Raw genomic sequence first — 18,407 nt, forward strand, 5'->3', positions numbered from 1 at the left:
TTCCCTCCTCTGTTCCTTTTGCACTCAACATGTCTCTTACATAAAAGGGAGCAGGGAAAATGTTAGTGGGTCAGCAGAAAATAGCCTGATAATTGACCCTGCCATGTAGCAAATGCAACAGGCACGCAGCATCCCAGCGCCATGCCAAGCCCTTTCACCTCAACTGGGTCCATTTCTATAGCAACAGTAAACACAGAGAGGGGCAACAATGGGGGCTTAGCTCAAAGAGGAGTGATCGCAGCAGGGCTTCCTTGTTTTATTTTTTTCCCTCCAGTGCACATTTAGAGTAAGGCTGTCACTTGTGTCACTTTATCCAATCATGTTACATATGCCAAGAATTTCACAACCAAAGCCGGTGGGAAAACAGTGAAGAAATAGCAGGGAGATGTGAGCTGGATACATTGAGGTTGCCATGATACAGACTAGGACTAATGTAAGGAGTTGGTTAACATAATGTACGGCTCCAAAGCCAGCTCAGCTAAGCTGCACCCATTGGGATCAAGCTACTCTTTGCTAGGGTGCAATTTCAAAGAAAACATCAGAAGGTGATTATAACATGTTGATTAAAGGAACAGTTTGACAGTTTAAAACATTTGCTGTCTTGCAAAGAGTTAGGTGGGAAGACTGATACAACTATTACGTCTGTCTGATATTGTAAATATAAGGCTAGAGCCTTATATTTACAATATCAGACAGACGTAATAGTTGTCCAGCAGCCGGTTAGCTTAGCTTAGCTTAGCATAAAACAGCTCTCTCCAAGAATTAGACTGGCACATAACCCCTAGTAAACGACAACGTGTTAATTAGTGAGCTTTAGAGGGGCTTGTAGCTGGATTTTGTTACCATTAACAGCGCCAGGCTGTTTTCCCTTGTTTCCAGTATCTATGCTAAGCTAAGCTAAATGTTATCTGCTGCTTAAAACTGTAACGTTATTGTAAAATGCAACATTTGGTTTCTATTCCAGTCTGCCAAGGCTAGCAAGATGTGACCTCTGACCCCAGACCAGCAGACCAGGCTGTGCCGTTCTAATATGGAGGGAGACAGAACAAATTGGTAGTAACCATCTTTTCCTTTAAAGAGTAGACTCCAAGGGTATCCCAGTACACTTGCACTACGCACATTTTAATAATTGTATTGATCTCTCCATTGCACTCATGCCTCTATATTGTTTCTGTTTAGAGTTTATTAGTGTGTATATATTAGTGTGTATATTTCTGTTTTGGTTGATATGTATGTTCACAGTGTGAGTTACGATGCTCAAAAGACAAATTCCTCGTATGTGTCCTCATACCTGGCGAATAAAGCTGATTCTGATTCTGATTCTAATTCTGATGGTAATCTGTCTGATCAACAGCGGCTGAGGACTTTATTGTGCACGTGGCCCTGAAAATTTCTGCTGCATCATGGAAAGCACTGGCCCTGTCAAACAGCTGACTTCATTGGGCCCTTGTTATATATTTAACATAGAACACTGGCACTAAATAAAGTAAAGGTGGTGACACACTGGCAAATCTGAGCAATGTGGATGACGAACTTTACCAGCATTGTGAAATGAACGGACAACTCTGTGGGTGGTTGAAATAGGAAATATAATCTTCATTTTTATCTACTTTTTCTTTGTGACGCAGAACCGGCTCACTAGAGGAGGACCTAAGTCTTTATTTGTTCTTCCCTCGCTGGTATCATTCACGGGGAGACACAATGTGGCCATCATCTACTGTATGAATGCGATCTCATAAGAACACCTTCTCTATAGATTTGACTCAGACCGGACCCAAAATGCATTTGAGTTGCATGACTCAGCAAGTTATTGATTTTTACTGAAAGGACTCATGCATGTAAACTTCAAAGCCAGTTCCAAGAGTTGTGTCTTTTACAGCACATCCTATTGGATTTCACCATGTTGCTGATAGTTTTTTAATGCAGCTCAGGCAGCCATCTATTCCTAATGCTCCATGGGAGACTGATGCAGCACAAGCGTAACTCACTTTTACACTGATATGAGCGGTGACTGTATCTGCTGCGGCAAACGTCTTAAAGATATGTACGTGAATTATTTATGCACCTCGTGTCAAGCTGTGTCTGTAGTAATGCATCTCGGGAACGAGGTGTCAGCAATAAAATGCAACATAAAGATAATAATGGAGCGGCTGTCCACAGGGTGTTTTATCATATGATTTATGACGTTAGAACATCCTGACGGCGCTTTGAGCTGACACGTAATTTTTGGCTCTTTAAAGATTAAATAACTGCTTGCAAATATTCACGAAATAATAACCTGTTCTACATTTTAAAACTAAGTGACTAAATGACTGAAACGCATGCTTCCCAATACAGACCTTTCCCTATTTATAGTTGTACGACCCCCAGCCTCGTATGCTTGTCTTCACTTGTCTCATGGGAAAAGGTTCTGCGAAAGCACTTTCCAGGTGATCTTTAGAAGCCCACCCCATTGGATTAACTGGTCTCAGCTGACTTATTTTCACTTCACTTGGCAGCAGAAGGCTGCGAGTAAAGCTGGGAGACGTAGAGAGAGACTAATGGGGGACAACACTGCGCGTTTCTCTTCGGTATATATAGTGCTCTTTTCCAAGAGCTGTGAGCAGTTGGTATTCTGTAAGAGAAACAGGATCATCAGGACTGAAACAAGTCACGGTTCCCACTGCCAAACGCCATGTGTCCCTCCATTAACACTCTTCTTGTACTGGTTGACCCCGCTTCAACACTTAACATTTGGTTGTAGTTTAATGAGTTAGGAAATTGATTCAATAAGTTTTTTAGCCCTCAGGTATACATTGAATATAAAGAAAACGTTTGAACACTCCACTGGGCCCCTTTAATTCCTCCATACATTATTTATATCTTACCTGTAGCTCTTTGAGATTTGTTTAAATGTAAAGTGCATTACAAATAAAATGTAGTATTATTATTATTATATGCATTATGAAACAACACAGACTCATTGAGCCAGTCCAGAGCAACACTGCATTAAATTCAATAAATGTAAAACAATAAATGTCTAGATATGAAGACAATACCATCATACTTCCAAATAAAAACGACTTCAGTAATTAAGCTATGATATACAGCTTGAACCAAGTTGGCCTGACAACAGCAACTAATACAATTACAATAGTATATTAACATTAAATAATATACAGTCAAGATGATAAAAGTAGTTGTCAACAAATGATGTGATGTTGAATGTATCACAGTATATGTTTTTTGAATGATAAGTAATTTTAAGTGGTAACGCAGGCAAAACTCAGTCTTTGATGTGACCTTAAATTATTTTTCTGCCCCGTACACAGTATTTAAAAAGTTAGCAACTTTTAATCATATTTTTAAAAAAATCATTATGTCAAAATATAATGTGAATATTTGAACAATAAACTGTGGGAAAGCTCTACGAACCATAGACGGTAGAAATAATGGACAAAGCTTCCGGGCTTAATGAGGGAAGCCAATGCGGAAGTGCCTGCATTCTATCTATTTTCCAGCAGGGTGCGATTGAGAAGTCAGCTTCTATAGAAGTTAATGTGAAAATGACCCTACGTATCACTTGGTTTACCTCAATATAACCCGAATTACCTCAGTAAACGAGTTTATGGCCCCACTCTCTACCTTCACGTCTTCTTAAGTACAGCATGATGTTCATTTTTGAAATGATAGTCCCGTTTATTATGAAATTGACTATCTTGCAAAGGATGCTTTAAGGCCTGGCTTCATGCCGACCTGTCAATCAGGACAGAGACGGAGCATTGCTAACCATGGCACTTCAGTAGCTTTCCCCTTGAAATGCAGTTTGTTGTAATGATTTGTATGTGATTAACTCACTAGAGAAATGTGGTTAAACTCTAGGAGGATATAAAAGCATGTTGGAGCTGTTTTATTAAGGGCTTGTCAAGGAGAGATTTGCTTTGATTTGTTCAGACACACACACCTAGTGTGGCCCACACCACCAAGCTCTCCCCATTGATGAATCAAACACCTCCAATAAAGCCTCAGAGCCAGGCCTTCTAATTCCATCTACAGCTGGTGAAGCTCAAGGTGCCAGGAGGTTGGCCTTAATGCTCTCTGCCCCACTACCCCCAAACTGTCAATCACCCTTAAAGAAAAGAAGTTTGCAGCTAGTTTCTCTGCTGCAGAAAAGTCCAACTATTATCAAGGTTGTTGCTGTGATGCAGCATAACAATACAGCCAAAGGTAACTGTGACACCTAAGCAGTTCAACCAAAAAGTTATATATCATACATTATACTGCATGTACATGATGTTTAATGTGCAGAAAGAGGCAGAATTTTGTGAATGAAAGGGCATTCCTAACATGTTTAACAAGCATTGGTATGACCACAATCTGTTTAACCTAAACTTGTAGATTAATCCGTTGTGTCAGCCACCATTTTTTATGGCTTACGACAGATTACCAGCACCAGAAGGCCGTGGCTCTCCGTCTCCTATGGTACTTCCTTAAACAGATTAACCTGTCACTTCTATTCACATGCCAAATCCCAAGCCTTTTAAAGCCGCATCCGTAGCGTGCTGGGTTGTCCTTCTGTCAGCCCAAATATTTACTCCCAGGAGGGAAGTGTGTGGGAGTCTCGGAGGAATGCTTCAACACCTGTTGGTTCATTTTAATGTTAATTATAGTGAATTAAATGGCAGGACATAAGGGGGGAAATGGTTAGGTTACATCTTTAAATTGCTTATAAAGCCCAAAACCAAAAGTAGTTGATTGGTAATACAGAAAGCAACTAACAATCCTTAATGTAACAATAAATGCAGCTGTAGGCTTAATTTATTCATGAGCTGTGAGAAACTGCCGACCTTAATGCATGGTGGTGCGCGGTGAGAGCTATGCTTATCCTTTTTACTTGGTGGCATCTCTCTTTTTACTATGCTGACCGCCATTAACCAATGGATCATCAAACTACGGATGTCAGCACGGGACGGCCAGTCTGAGCACAAGACAATAACTTTGGCATTTGTTGGAAATAATATCATCTGGGTCCAAGTTTCACAATTAAACTCAAGTGAAAATGCTTTATTGGCCAGCCATTTTACTGTTGTCTCTTCCTCTCTCCCACTCCACCGAGGACGTTTCCAAACTGAGACACGAGTGCAGGCATGGTAACTTGACCCCCCTCCCTCAGCCCTCCTCCCTGCCAGTAGAAACTGTATGACACTGCTGCAGATTTTCATGGACACGCTGCCCTTTTGGAAATTCCCCTGGACGCAACCAATACTACCCGTCGTGCAACACCAGCGTCCTTTCAAGACAGTATCAATTCACAGGAGCCGATGAATTATCACCGCAGCTTTGATGTGGTGGGCAGATTGACCATGGGGTGTGTTACCGCCCCCAGGGCCCTATCATGTTTGCCATCATCAGCAAATTCTATTGAAAAGCATGGGTGATTTATTGTAAATCTGCAAAACGCGTGACTTTGAGCTCAACTGCATCTTTTTAAGCAACATTACACACAAAGAACTTTGAAGTTCAGCTCTGTTGTCTCCTGGTCAAACTCAATTAGTTAGAGCAAATTCAATCCACTTAGATTAAAATACAATCAACAGACATTCCCTTTGACCCACAGAGTCTCTGTAGTGTCTCTGTTCTGGCGTCTAATCTCTGTTTCTGTCTAATTAGAAACACCTTGCAGAAAAGCTGCCACAACGCAGATTATACCCCGCTCACTGATTGTACTGTAAATCCACTCAAATTAAACATTTCAGTGCGCCTGTACTTTTTAAACTATTGTTAGCATTAAACTGCACAAAGGGATGTTTCATTCCAGATAACCAGAACATCATATAATCCAGAAAAGTTTTGAATGTAATGCTTTTGTAATTAATAGAATATTTGAATCACTCATGATGCCAGAATAATCAACAGTTTTTTAAGAAATGTTTTAAATACATATTTCACATTTCACTTTTCATTTTTAAGTATTCTGTTTTCAGGTGATACTCCAAAATGCTGACTAACCCTTAATACACAGAGATTCAACCTTTTCGCATTTCCCTTCATGATGAAAGGGATGAAATGAAAGGGATGAATAATGGCTTTTAGGGTTTGAGCATGTACACTCAAACACACACACACACATCCCCTGACACACAAGCATGTCAAAGCCCAGCTCCGGTCTTAGCCTACCTCTTGCAGCGAAGCTTCAGCCCTTTGTGCTGTTGTGCCTCTGCAGTGCCACAGGCTGTGCCTTCAGCCTGACGTCTCTGAGAAAACGTTATCCTCTGTGTTTGCTCTGCTCTCCTTCCCGATGGTTTCCTCTCCTCCGTCGCGTCCTCAGCTGGCCTCTCATACAATCCAGGTGGTCTGATGAGGTAGGAGAAAAGAAGAGGAGGAAGAGGAGTGTGTCCTGACAGCTTGAGGGAGCTGCTGTGTGTGTGGCTGGGGACTGTAAAGACAGACACTGTGTGTGTGTGTGTGTGTGTGTGTGTGTGAGAAAGAGAGCAGAGAGGGAGAGACGCAACCTGCCATGCAGATATGAGCCCTGGTGCAGTTAAATTTAAACCGCCGTCCCCTCTGACACCTTGAGCCACGGCTGCCTTCCTTCTCCTGCACAAACATAAAGAAAAACTCGGATGCAAGCACACACACAACTCTGACAATACCAAATGGCCCTTGACAGAAGACTTAGCCCTCGGGAGTCTGTGGATGTGACTGTGGCAGGGGCAATATTTAGACTGGAATTTGTATTTTTTCTATGTTGTTTTTAGATGTTATGCATTCATTTTACCTGCAGTCAGACTGCTCGCACTGTTTAGGTAAAATATGATAAGTCACATAACATAATGTATCTGAAAGACTAATGTATCATGTATAAGGGATGCATCCTGGCCGTGTTCCTAGTCGTTGAACACTTTGTGATATTAAAAAAGTAGCCTACTTGGTTCAACAGTTTAAAGTGGACATGTAATGCCTTTTCGTTTTTTCTCCATAATGTTGTAATGCCAGATTTTTATGTTGAGGTAATATTTTTTTGAAGAACGTTGAGAAAAACCGCCATCCATGGCAGTTTTTTTCAAGCTACTGCAGTGTAAACATGTAGCTATGTTAACGGCAGGAAAATATGTCCTCTTGGCTGCCAACGTTGTTAAATTCTCCCCAATTCCGGTCACATTACTTCTTAAACATTTTCAGTTATGTAGTATTTGGTTTAAAAGCCTTTATCTGCAATTTCGACTGTAGAACATGCTGCTAATTTAGTGTTAACATTAGTTTCCACAGCTAACTATAGTAGCTACATGCTAACAACAGTAAAAGATGTCATTTTGGCTGACAACGTTCAAGGTCAAACTGTTGAAACATTTCCAATTGGGTAGTGTTTGGTTCAGAAGCCTTTATCTGTGATTTTTAACAGTAAAAAATGCTGCTTTGTTCCACTACAATCTCACATTAGCCAACAGCTAAATGTTAAGTAGTGGCATCTCCACTACTTTGCTAACTCCAGATAGCCTTTTATGTTATGTCATTTATAATCTGTCACTGCCCAATGTGAGGAGACTGCAGATGTGAGTTGTGCATGCGTCACATTGCGAAAAGTAGCTCATAAGATGCTAAGGTAGGGTGACCAGACGTCCCCGGTTTCCGGGGACAGTCCCCGATTTTGGCGACCTGTCCCCGGCTGGATCTGTCCCCGGAAATGTCCCCGGTTTTCACTGTGACTGACAGACCCAAAATTGGATTGAAAGAAAGAAAATACTGACAAAACGTAGCCGATGGTCGCACACCCTACACCCTCAGGCTCAAGGCAGCCAGAGCCAGCGGTGCTCAGAGATGTTTTAGAAAGCCGTGTTTTACGATGTAAAATCACTGATTATTTACATTGTGTCTGGTGGGTGTAGCGAACGCAATTTCGCGGACTTTTAAGTTTTAAAAAGAATCTTAATTTTTAACAGAAAGGTCCTTAGAAATCCTTTCCATAATGTTGTCAGACACTTAGAATATTAATCTGAGTCTGTTAGCAGCAAAACGAGCACTTTTATGAACGTAAATACAAGCTGGACAATTATCCTATTAACTTACATTGTAGCTTGTTTCTGCCGACTGGAGCAATCTCGTTTAATACTGCGACATGTCAAAGGAAAATATGTCCTCAATAGTTTTTATTGTATCTGATTCTCAAGGAGCTGTTGCAGAAACAAGCCTTGAGCAATAAAGCAAAAGCTGTCAGTAGTTCAGTAAACATTACAACATTATGAAATATTGAGACTTTCTATCTTGAAATATTAAGACTTTCAATCTTGAAATATTAGGACTATTAGGACTTTCTATTTTGAAATATTAAGACTTTCTATCTTGAAATATTAGGACTTTTATCTTGAAGTATTAGGATTTTTTTCTTGAAATATTAGGACTTTCTATCTTGAAACATTCCCCTCTGAGGTGTAGTGGAGTGGAGTAGGAAGTAGCAGCAGGGGTGGGTCTAGGATCAGACCTTGGGGGGGCTCAGCCCCTAATGAGAACAGCTCTAGGTCTTGTGTCCCCGTTTTAAGTTTTACAAAAGTAAAAACATTACTTAAATCTCCCCGGATTTTGTCTGAGAAATCTGGTGACCTTATGCTAACGAGAGACTTCTGTAATATCATTACAATAAAAATGGACCTACTTAACAAAGTTTGTTCACTGCTGGCTACAAATTAGCATCAAACACAACAAAGGTTTTCAGTTGAATGGCGTTTTGATCTAACGTTAGCAATCAAACAATCACAGCTAAAACGTTTTTGAAATGACTGCTAGCTTAGCTACAAGCTAGCAATCAAACACAACAAAGCCTGTCACTTGAATGGCGTTTTGAGCTAACGTGAGCAATCAAACAATGATAGCTAAAACGTTTTTGAAATGACTGCTAACTTAGCTACAAGCAGGCCCTCGGGTCTTCATGCCATGTTTGGTTGATAGCATAGACCGTATATATATTGATATACCTTTTATATTTATATTAACGGTCTATGGTTGATATTAGTGTGTGCCTGCCTGCCTGCCAACCTCTGGACATGTTTTGTTGTGAGATTTTGTTTCTTACATTCCTTGAACTCTGCATTTGGGTTCGAGCCTCGCTGATTCCATCTCACAAACCTGAAACATGGGCAGTATGAGAAAACTAAAATGTTTTTCGAACATTAAAGCATTTAAACGTGTTCTAGTAGAATCACAAAATACAAGTATGAACCTGAAAATAGTTCCCCTTTAAAACAAAAAGGAACCAGATACACTGTCTTATTTCACGCATTTTTCATTTTTAGACCCTGGAGCCTACATTACCCACAATGCAACTCAAACACAAACTGTTTGATTGGACATTTGGGTGTGTTATGCTATAGCAGTGAAGTCTTGAGCGGCAAGCCTTAGGCAGAGATAAAGAGTGGCTCAATTCTTTTTAACCCTAAACAATTAGATGTTTTACATGTTAAAGGTTGTGGTCTTCAGTCCCAGCCGCCGCTGACTCAAGTGACATCACCTAAGGCAATTCGTCCGATTTTTGCACATCTCCCGCTGAGCCACATACAGCTATATTTTCAACTCCCATATGCAGTAGCAGTACTCCCTAAGACAGATGAGCAGTATTTGATGTGTAAAATCGGTGGAGTCATTTTCTCACCTTGGAAGGGGGCGGGGGTTGCACCAAAAATGGGTACCCCTTATGTTAGTTCAGACCGCTGCACTGGTTTAAAAACTGGGTTACTTTGTGATGATGTCTGAGGGTAATATACGGTTGAGTTTCTTTCACTGTTTGTGTGTGTCTGTGTGCGTAAGTGTGAGTGTGTGTGAATGTGTGTGTGTGTGTGTGTGTGTGTGTGTAAGTGTTTGTGTGCGTGACCTGAAATGCGACAAGACTCAACCAGAGTCCTCCAGCTGTCTGGTTTCTCTCCTTGACACACTGCTGTAAATCTTTTGGTCAACTCTCTTTTCTTTCACCTTTGTGTGTGCGTGTGTGTGTGATTATGCATTTGTGTGTGTGTGTGTGTGTGTGTGTCTGTGTGTGTGTGTGTGTGTGTGTGTGTGTGTGTGTGTGTGTGTGTGTGTGTGTGTGTGTGTCAGGTTTGTTGTCAGTACTTAGAATTCCTCATGGGCCCGACAGAAACTACGCACTATGGCTTTATGCGTTTTAAAAGCTAAATAAAAAGAAGTATGTAAGTATGTGCTCACCATGCAATTATACTACCTGCATGTGTGGTGAAATTTCATATCTGTTTTAGTCAAACATACAAGTGAAAGCTCATAAACAAACCTGAGTTTGGAGGCTTTATATGTAGTAACATCTGTTGTTGTTCAAAAACATTTTTTGGTGAGATGGAAAATTAAATAAGTGGCTTTATCACACATTTTATCAATTCCAGACATTTGACAGTGTAAGTCCCAGGCTGGACTGAGACATGCAGTAACTTTACACTGCTCACTAATCACAAACATCACGAATTTAACCTCACTGACAGCTCTAAGAGCGGCACAACAGAAAGTGCAGGCCCAGGAGTTTCCGACTCGCCATCTCTCATCACTTGCAGATGGTTTTGAGTGTGTGGGTGTGTTTATGATTTTGAAAACGTGTATGTGCACATGTGTGGGTATTCTTTTAGAGATAAGAGAGGTACGTAGGAATACAAAGTAGATATGTGCCATGAATATACACAAAAAAACTGAATAAAAGTTGGAAAGTACTTTACCCTGGACCAATACTATATCTATAAATTTAGTAAAAACTTATCTCTCTGTTCCAAAAGGAATTCCTTAGAAAAATGTATTATACGTGTGTTAGGTTAATTTTTGACCTTGGAAAAGCAACAGCAGTTGTACTGGAGCTTTTGGTCATATTACATAATTTTCCTCAGCAATTGTCCTTAGACAAACAAGCAAAGTCTGCTAAGGAGATGGGTGCTGCAGACACGGCACCCCTCCTCTTCTTTGCTTCTCTTCATAGTCAGTCCCTCCAGGATTTTTCTGACTTTTTTTTTAATTGTTGTGGCCCAAAATGCCTGATGTTGAGATAAAAGATGCAAGATTTTTTTGTATGTTTGTTGCAATAAAGTTGCAAAAAAGTTGCGATTTTTTACTTGTATAGTTCTTTAAAAAAAACAAGAAGGAAACCTTCTTTGGAGAGAATAAAACTACTTTAGGTTGAGTTTTCCAAAAAGACTCAGGAGGCCGGCAAATGTTATAATATAATGATGCCTGGTGGATTGAAGACAAAAAATAATAATTAATTGAATCAATCAAGTATGAACATCTGTCAATGGCTTGTTGATCTTTACATTAGTTAGTTCTTTTCCTACTCTGGCCTGGGACTCACATTGATACGGTTTGGTACAATAATGAACTGTCCTCAATTTAGATCATACTGTACGTCTCATCTCCGTTTTTTCCTGCATCCACCGTGTGTGTGTGTCTGTGTGTGTGTGTGCGTGTGTCAGTCGTGGGGGGAACTGAGCAGCCCCGCCCGCTGCAGAGCATCAACAGGATTGAAACCGCAGCCACTTCAGCAAGATAGGAGTGAAAAATCTGACAGAGTACTTACATCGATGTTAAAATGTCTGAAACACTTTGCACGGCCTTTCGCTGTAGGTTCTGTTGGTAAATGTGAGATGTTTGAATCACACGCGTCTCATTAAAAAGGAAATGAATATGGCCACATACGTGTGATGTCAACTCATTCTCACTCCCATTTGGTTAATGGCTCTAAGAGTCACATACTGATACAAAGTCTGGCAAGTGGGAATGCTGGGATTGGTTTAAGTCATGAGCAACTGGTTATTGTTCAAATTTGCGAGTCGCAACAAAGGCACGGTTATTGGTTGAATTTGGTTGAATTTGCTTGTATTGGCGTTGTCGCGACGTCCTGAAATCCTGGAGGGGCTGCATATTCATCTGACTCATCTACCAACCCTTTTAGGGCTGGCTCAGGGTTTGCCTTGGACCTCATAGAGCTCATGCTGCTTTTGCCATGGGACGTTCTTTAACAGGCTGATCTCCTCATTCATTCCATCTGTATGCATTTATGTTCTTAGTAATGCTTGTTACTTTTGTATACTTTTTTTGTGATCAAATATTTTTACCTACCAAAGGTTAATTTACTACACAATTTTACCTCTCTGGGGTTTAAAATGCAAATTTAATAAAAAGATAAAAATATTTTCTTGAACTGGTTACAACAGGTAGACATGTATGCAACGAGTAATGGCTCACAACAAGACTTTGCTTTATTGACAATGGCTCATAAGCCCAAAGCGGTCTGGAACCACTGCTTCAATACACGTTTGTCTAGTACATATTTGTTGTCAGTTGGGTGTATTACAGGCCAAAATCTTGCATGGAGAGCTAATGTAATTGTTGTTTTTTTTGCAACAAACCATCAACATTATTGTAAAGAAAATTATTTTTGCAGCACGGTGGCCAAGTGGTTAGTACTTCTGCCTCACTGCAACAAGTTTCTTGGTTCGAATCCAGGCCTTTCTTTATGGAGTTTGTATGTTCTCCCTGTGTTTGTGTGGGTTTCCTCTGGGTGCTCCGGTTTCTTCCCACCTTAAAAGACATGCATCCTAGGTAGGACTACAGTTGAAAAATAGCCAACTGGCTGACACTGGTGCATTTACTGAAACGTTCATTAAAGTGCATTGTCCAAATCAAATAAATAAGATCAATATGTGTATTTATCTAATATAAGACACAAACACTTCCAATGCTCTCCAGACTGAACTGCAGTAAATAACATCATTTATGTTGTGTTAGGGGAGAAGCTCTCCATCTCTCTCCCAGTAATACTAACCCCTATTTCCTGTAGTCTCTCAGTACATCAGAACACCTGTCTCTGTCTAATCTGCTCTGCCTGTTCAATACGCTACACGTCTGAGCAGCTGTAAAGGGCCTTTTTGGGACACTTCTCTCAGCCCCAGAGAGCTTTTACAGGACACAAAAGACCACGTGGATTGGTTATGTGTCGCTGCATGTGTGTAGACCTTTAGAAAGAGTGTATGAATGAAGTCTGAGTGGACATTTATGTCAACGATACTGTGTTTGTACTGCAAAAGGTTTTGGGGGTCAACATTTTTTTAATTTTTTTTAAAGCTATAATGTGTCCAATTTCCAACACAAAGTCCCATTGTCCTCTGATTTAAAGTTTTAAGATTTTAAGTAAGTGTATGTGTGATGAACCTAAAAGATGTTTGTGAGCTAGCTACTTTTGAGCTTTCTTGTTCCAACAGCACATAATAATAATAATAATAATAATAATAAATGGGTTCTTAATTTTTGACTTGACAGGCTTCCCGTGCAAAGTCGTGGTTGCTAAGCTAGGTTTTGACAGTAGCTGCACAGAAGATAGGTTTGAGAAACATTCAACTTAATTAAATGTGTGTGTCTGTCTAAGGGAAAATCCCATTTTACTTCCTCTTTAAGGACAAAAAAAGTCCCAGTGGAACACTGCTTAACATGTCCTCCCAGTAAATAAAAACTGATACAGTACATAACCGAAAGAGACACTTACACCAGAGAGGAATTGTCGGTATGGGAAGATGAGAAAAGTTATTTTGAATATGATTTTTATTGAGGAATGACTTGTTAGCTGCTATGTAAAACCCTGTTAATGTTTTCCACTTATTGGTCAATGGCAAGTGAGTGTCATAACCCACCAATTTATCTCACACAAAGATCCAGCACACACACTTGCTGACCTCTTCCTCCTTCCTCTGTCCCTCGGTATGATGGGAGCGGGCAGTTTAAAAACAGAGGTATTTACGACTCAGCACTCTCCTCTAGAGTTCCTGGAGCTCCACAAACATCTCGGACTGGCAGTGTGACACCACCAGCTCCGTTTATATATAGACAGCGTTGGCTATCTGGGTAGTTTTTATCAGGGTTCATCTGTCTGTCTGTACACTTGCACCTGTCTGTCTGTCTGTCTGTCCATCTGTCTGTCCATCTGTCGGTCTGTCTGTACATCTGTCTGTCTGTCTTTCTGTACACTTGCACCTGTCTGTCTGTCTGTCTGTACACTTGCACCTGTCTGTCTGTCTGTCCATCTGTCTGTCTGTCTGTCCATCTGTCTATCCATCAGTCTGTCTGTCTTTCTGTACACTTGCACCTGTCTGTCTGTCTGTCCATCTGTCTGTCTGTCTTTCTGTCTGTCCATCAGTCTGTCTGTCTTTCTGTACACTTGCACCTGTCTGTCTGTCTGTCCACCTGCCTGTCTGTCTGTCTGTCCATCTGTCTGTCTTTAAGCTTGCACCTGTCTGTCTGTCCACCAGTCTGTCTGTCTGTCTGTCTATCTGTCTGTCTGTCTGTCCATTAGTCTGTCTGTCTGCAAACTTGCACGTGTCTGTCTGTCTGTCCATCTGTCTGTCTGTCCATCTGTCTGTCTGTCCATATGTCTGTCCATCTGTCTGTCTGTCCATCTGTCTGTCTGTCCATCAGTCTGTCTGTCTGCTCACTTGCACCTGTCTGTCTGTCTGTCCATCTGTCTGTCTGTCCATATGTCTGTCCATCTGTCTGTCTGTCTGTCTGTCTTTGCAGATAAAGCAGGACTGGAAAGAGAGCTGGGACTGTGAAACTTACTCGGCATAACTTTTAGATAGAAATCAGACACCCAACAGCTTCTTTTGATTGGATCGTGATTACACCCCTGTTTCCTAAATGTGTACCTGCGCGCTACAGGGCCGACTCTAGGATCCGACCTTCAGGGGGGCTCAGCCCCCAATGAGAATGCAAGTGTTAACCCCCTCTGCTAAATTAGTAGCTTCATTATCCGATAACTGTTGAGCTAGCTACTGAACAACAACATCAGCTAATGTTTTTGACACTATGGTGGAACAAAACCTTTTAACTCTTTCCTTGACGGGGTTACAGGTGCACAGCGTCGGCGACAGCGACACAGGGTATTAAACCAAATTCAAGCCCTTTCAAACTATAATTGTTTGTCCTCACTAACAAACAAGTTCAAAACCTCTAAATTGAAGCACCAAAATTGTATTTTTGTTTTTAATTATTATTATTTTTAAGGGGGCTGAGATGAAATTTAAGGTTGGGGGCTAAAAAGGGTCTTAAATCGCCATGGTGCACTATTCTGTCAGTGTTAATGTGATTCCATCTACAGTGGTGGAGTATTTAAAATCAAATCAAAAGTAAAAATAACAAGTGAAAATACTCAATTACAAGTCAAAGTCCTGAATTGAGACTGATCCCCAAAATGTAAATATCATTTTTTTTTTGTATGCAAACTCTAAATCTGCAGAGTAACTAGAGTTATTATAGTAACTATGTTTGCTATATCTGACAAATAATGAGACAGTATAAATAAAGTTAAAGTAATACAATTATTAAAGTCATTAAATTTATTTTTCTTAATGCAGTGTGAAATAACACAAAATGAAATTCAAGTATCTCAAAATGTACTTCAGTTTAGTATTTGAGTAAATGTACTTGTTTACTTTTCACCACATTCCTTACACCCGTTTAGTAGTGGTACTATAAGGACTGGTACTTGTACTACCCACACATGTATGTGTATGTAAAACGTGTTGCTGCTAAAGTAAAAGGATTTGATGCCATCTACTGGTGAAAAGGAGTAATCTGCCATCTTTGAGCCACAGGTGGAAACAATGATGCAGTGATTTTTAAAACCCAAGAGGGAAAAAAAGAGAGTGTGGATGAAAGAAACAGCAGAACTCTACAGAGACAAACTGGGAAATATTTATAAATGAACCCGCAGCTCTTACTTGTTCCTTTTTATTACGTGTTTTGAAGCAACAAAGTCCAGATCACCTCATGTCAGACACGTGGAACAGACATTTAGTTGTGAGAGAAAGCCGTCTTTCATGGAATTTCATCCCATCAGGTCGGCAGCTCCCCAGGACTCCTCCTTTGCTCAATGTAACCAAACACCTGAATTTTTGTGATGAAGATTCAAATGGTGATACAGAGCCACCGCTGAAAATGGAGGTAGGCTACATGGGCATTATTTAGCATCCCCCTTTTTTTGAAACTCTTATCGTCATGACATGTAATCAAATCTGTTTTTCTTGCTCTCAATAGGCCGATACTAGAGATCTAGATGGCAATAGCCAAAACACATTGGATTTCAACGCAACTGAGACAAAAAAAGGTACCAAATGACACAGTGTGTATGATTCTGTGTGCTGCCTTCTTGCAAATCAAACCTATTTGGATCCGAGCAGATTCCAAGTGTTGGCTACAATAATGTTTTCCTTTTTTGTTTTTTTTATTAATTTGCTTCAAAAAACATTTCCGAAGCAGGTGATCCTAACTCCATGTTGAAAGGGATGAAGGGGTATCAGCTGACACCGAGTGACTTGGAGTTCATTGAAAAGATGGAAAAAGAGAAACTTATAAAAAAACTGCAGGTAATTTTTGGCTTTCTTGTTGACAACTGCTGCTTGATCACACCCATGTTTTTCAGATTGTTGTATACTGTGGATGTTTTGACTGTGCTCAGCAAGAACAGGAAGAGGTGCAGAGGTTGTTAAAAAAGGAGATGATGTTGTTAAAGCGGGTGTGTGCCTCCAAGGATGTTGCGCAGGCTGAACTCAAAAAGGTGAGTTTCTTTGAATTACAATAAACAAGATCTTTTGCATGCAAAGCTTTTTTTCCCCAAAAGGTCACTTTTTTGAATTATTTAAATCACCACGTGATGATTCTTTATGGTCCTGTAGTTGAAGCTGTAGCACATTGGACACCAAAATAACCTTTTCTGAATGTTCTCTCAACGTCTGTTACATGCAGTTTTACTAGCTTGTTATGTTGGCCCTGAAATGGCATTATTTTTTTTTTAAATGTTGAAGATTAAAAGTGAAGTTAAGGATAATGGATCCTTTGAGATCATTCCTCTTGCATTTACGGTTTGTTGGGTAAACTTAGATGGGCTCCACAAGCTTCAAATGCAAGCCTACTGAGCCTGCCGAATAATATTCAATTTATGTATTTAGTATTTATGTAGCGCCAAATCACAGCAACAGTTATCTCACTGCTTTTCGAGAGAGAGAGAGAGGTGTAACATGCATTAATTAGATACAGATGGAGAAGAGAGGGGCTCAGTGCATCATGGGAAGCCCCCCCCCCCCCCCCCCCCCCCCCCCCCCCCCCCCCCCCCCCCCCCCCCCCGGCACCCTATAGCAGCACAACTAAGGGATGGTTCAGGACTCTGCTAACATAATAGAATAACAATAAAACATAGCACATACAGAATGTATTTCTAATCATAAACTTGTGTGAGAAGTGTGCAAGTTCCTTGTCTTATGTTGTCCCAAATATTGTTCTGTCAGTTCCCATCCTGTGAGGACCTCACTGAGTGGATAAAGGTGGTCCTCAACGTGACGTCACCATCCACCGAGTTAACAAACCTGGACACTAAGTCTCTCCTCGCCATGGTGACGAAAGAAAACATTGAAATATGCGCCGATAAGAAGAGGCGTGAGGTTACTCGGATGGAGAAGATGCTGGCAAACAAGTAATTGATAGCTTAATGGATGAAATCATGAGACACTTTTTTAAATCAGTTTTATCAAAGTACAATATTACCTTTTACACATGTGTGTGTATTGCATTTGTGTGAAATCTGACCTCCAACGGCAACACTTCTTTTATGCAAGAGAATTTCTCGTTGTGCTTTTCACAACACTGTTTCCCAGGTTCAAATACTAATACAGTGTGGATTCCTTTAACAACATAGAAAGAAGAAAGAGGCTCAAGAAAGAAGGCAGCTTGAAAAACGGATTGTCAGTGAACGGGTAAGAAAGGCTTTCAGCTTGTATAACGTTATAGCTAAGAAGTGCCTTTTGAATGTGTTTTCTGCTTTCAGCTGAAGATACAGGGCTTAATGAGCCAGTTATCTGACCTGAAATCTGAACTCGCACAGCAAAAGGTAAGACTCTTATTTGATGTGATTGTAAACGTAACATTTTGGTGTTCGGCTGAGGGCTGAAAAACATGCTGTGTCCAGTAAATTTAAGGATTTATTGTGTCTAAAGAAATTCTACGGTTTCACAGGAAGCCTCTAAAGCTCTGGAAATGCAGATCCAAAACAAAGAAGCACCAGAAATCAAAGAAGAAGAAGCAGACACCTCGGAGGAACTACAAGCCACTAAACGTCGAAGAAAGAGAACACCCCAGGCTGGTATATCTACTGAAAAGATGCAAGCCTCAAAAAAGCAGAGTAAATCCACAAGGAGCAAGCCCACAGACAGTAAAACAGACAGTCAGACAAGTGTGAAAGATGATCATGCTGATAAGATAACAAGTGAAACTCAACAAGTGAAGACAAAACAGCTGACAAAGTCGGTTAAAGAAGCCAGAGGGCCACAGAAGAAAGAAGCTAGAGGGCCACAGGGGAAAGAAGCTAGAGGGCCACAGGAGAAAGAAACTAGAGGGCCACAGGGGAAAGA

The 18,407-nt window shown here is 40.6% G+C and overlaps 2 protein-coding genes across 3 annotated transcripts in view; one reads left to right on the forward strand and one right to left on the reverse strand.

The window, feature by feature from the left end:
- The window catches only part of filip1l (filamin A interacting protein 1-like), a 74,414-nt gene extending 67,971 nt beyond the window's left edge, over positions 1-6,443 (reverse strand). The window contains exon 1 of one of the 2 annotated variants that reach the window (XM_034864200.1): positions 6,157-6,443. The gene's annotated coding sequence lies outside the window, so the exon portion shown is untranslated. The remainder of the gene's footprint in view (positions 1-6,156) is intronic. The other variant, XM_034864203.1, reaches the window with a different exon arrangement.
- A 10,826-nt stretch (positions 6,444-17,269) lies between these two features.
- LOC117939698 (neurofilament heavy polypeptide-like) overlaps positions 17,270-18,407 on the forward strand; it is a 1,698-nt gene continuing 560 nt past the window's right edge. Inside the window, exons 1-4 of the mRNA XM_034865187.1 lie at positions 17,270-17,473; positions 17,696-17,753; positions 17,825-17,887; positions 18,013-18,360. Coding sequence (XP_034721078.1) covers positions 17,391-17,473; positions 17,696-17,753; positions 17,825-17,887; positions 18,013-18,360 — 552 coding nt within the window. The 5' untranslated portion in view covers positions 17,270-17,390. The remainder of the gene's footprint in view (positions 17,474-17,695; positions 17,754-17,824; positions 17,888-18,012; positions 18,361-18,407) is intronic.

This window comes from Etheostoma cragini, chromosome 24, assembly GCF_013103735.1.
Source record: "Etheostoma cragini isolate CJK2018 chromosome 24, CSU_Ecrag_1.0, whole genome shotgun sequence".
In the NCBI taxonomy this organism is placed as follows: domain Eukaryota; kingdom Metazoa; phylum Chordata; class Actinopteri; order Perciformes; family Percidae; genus Etheostoma; species Etheostoma cragini.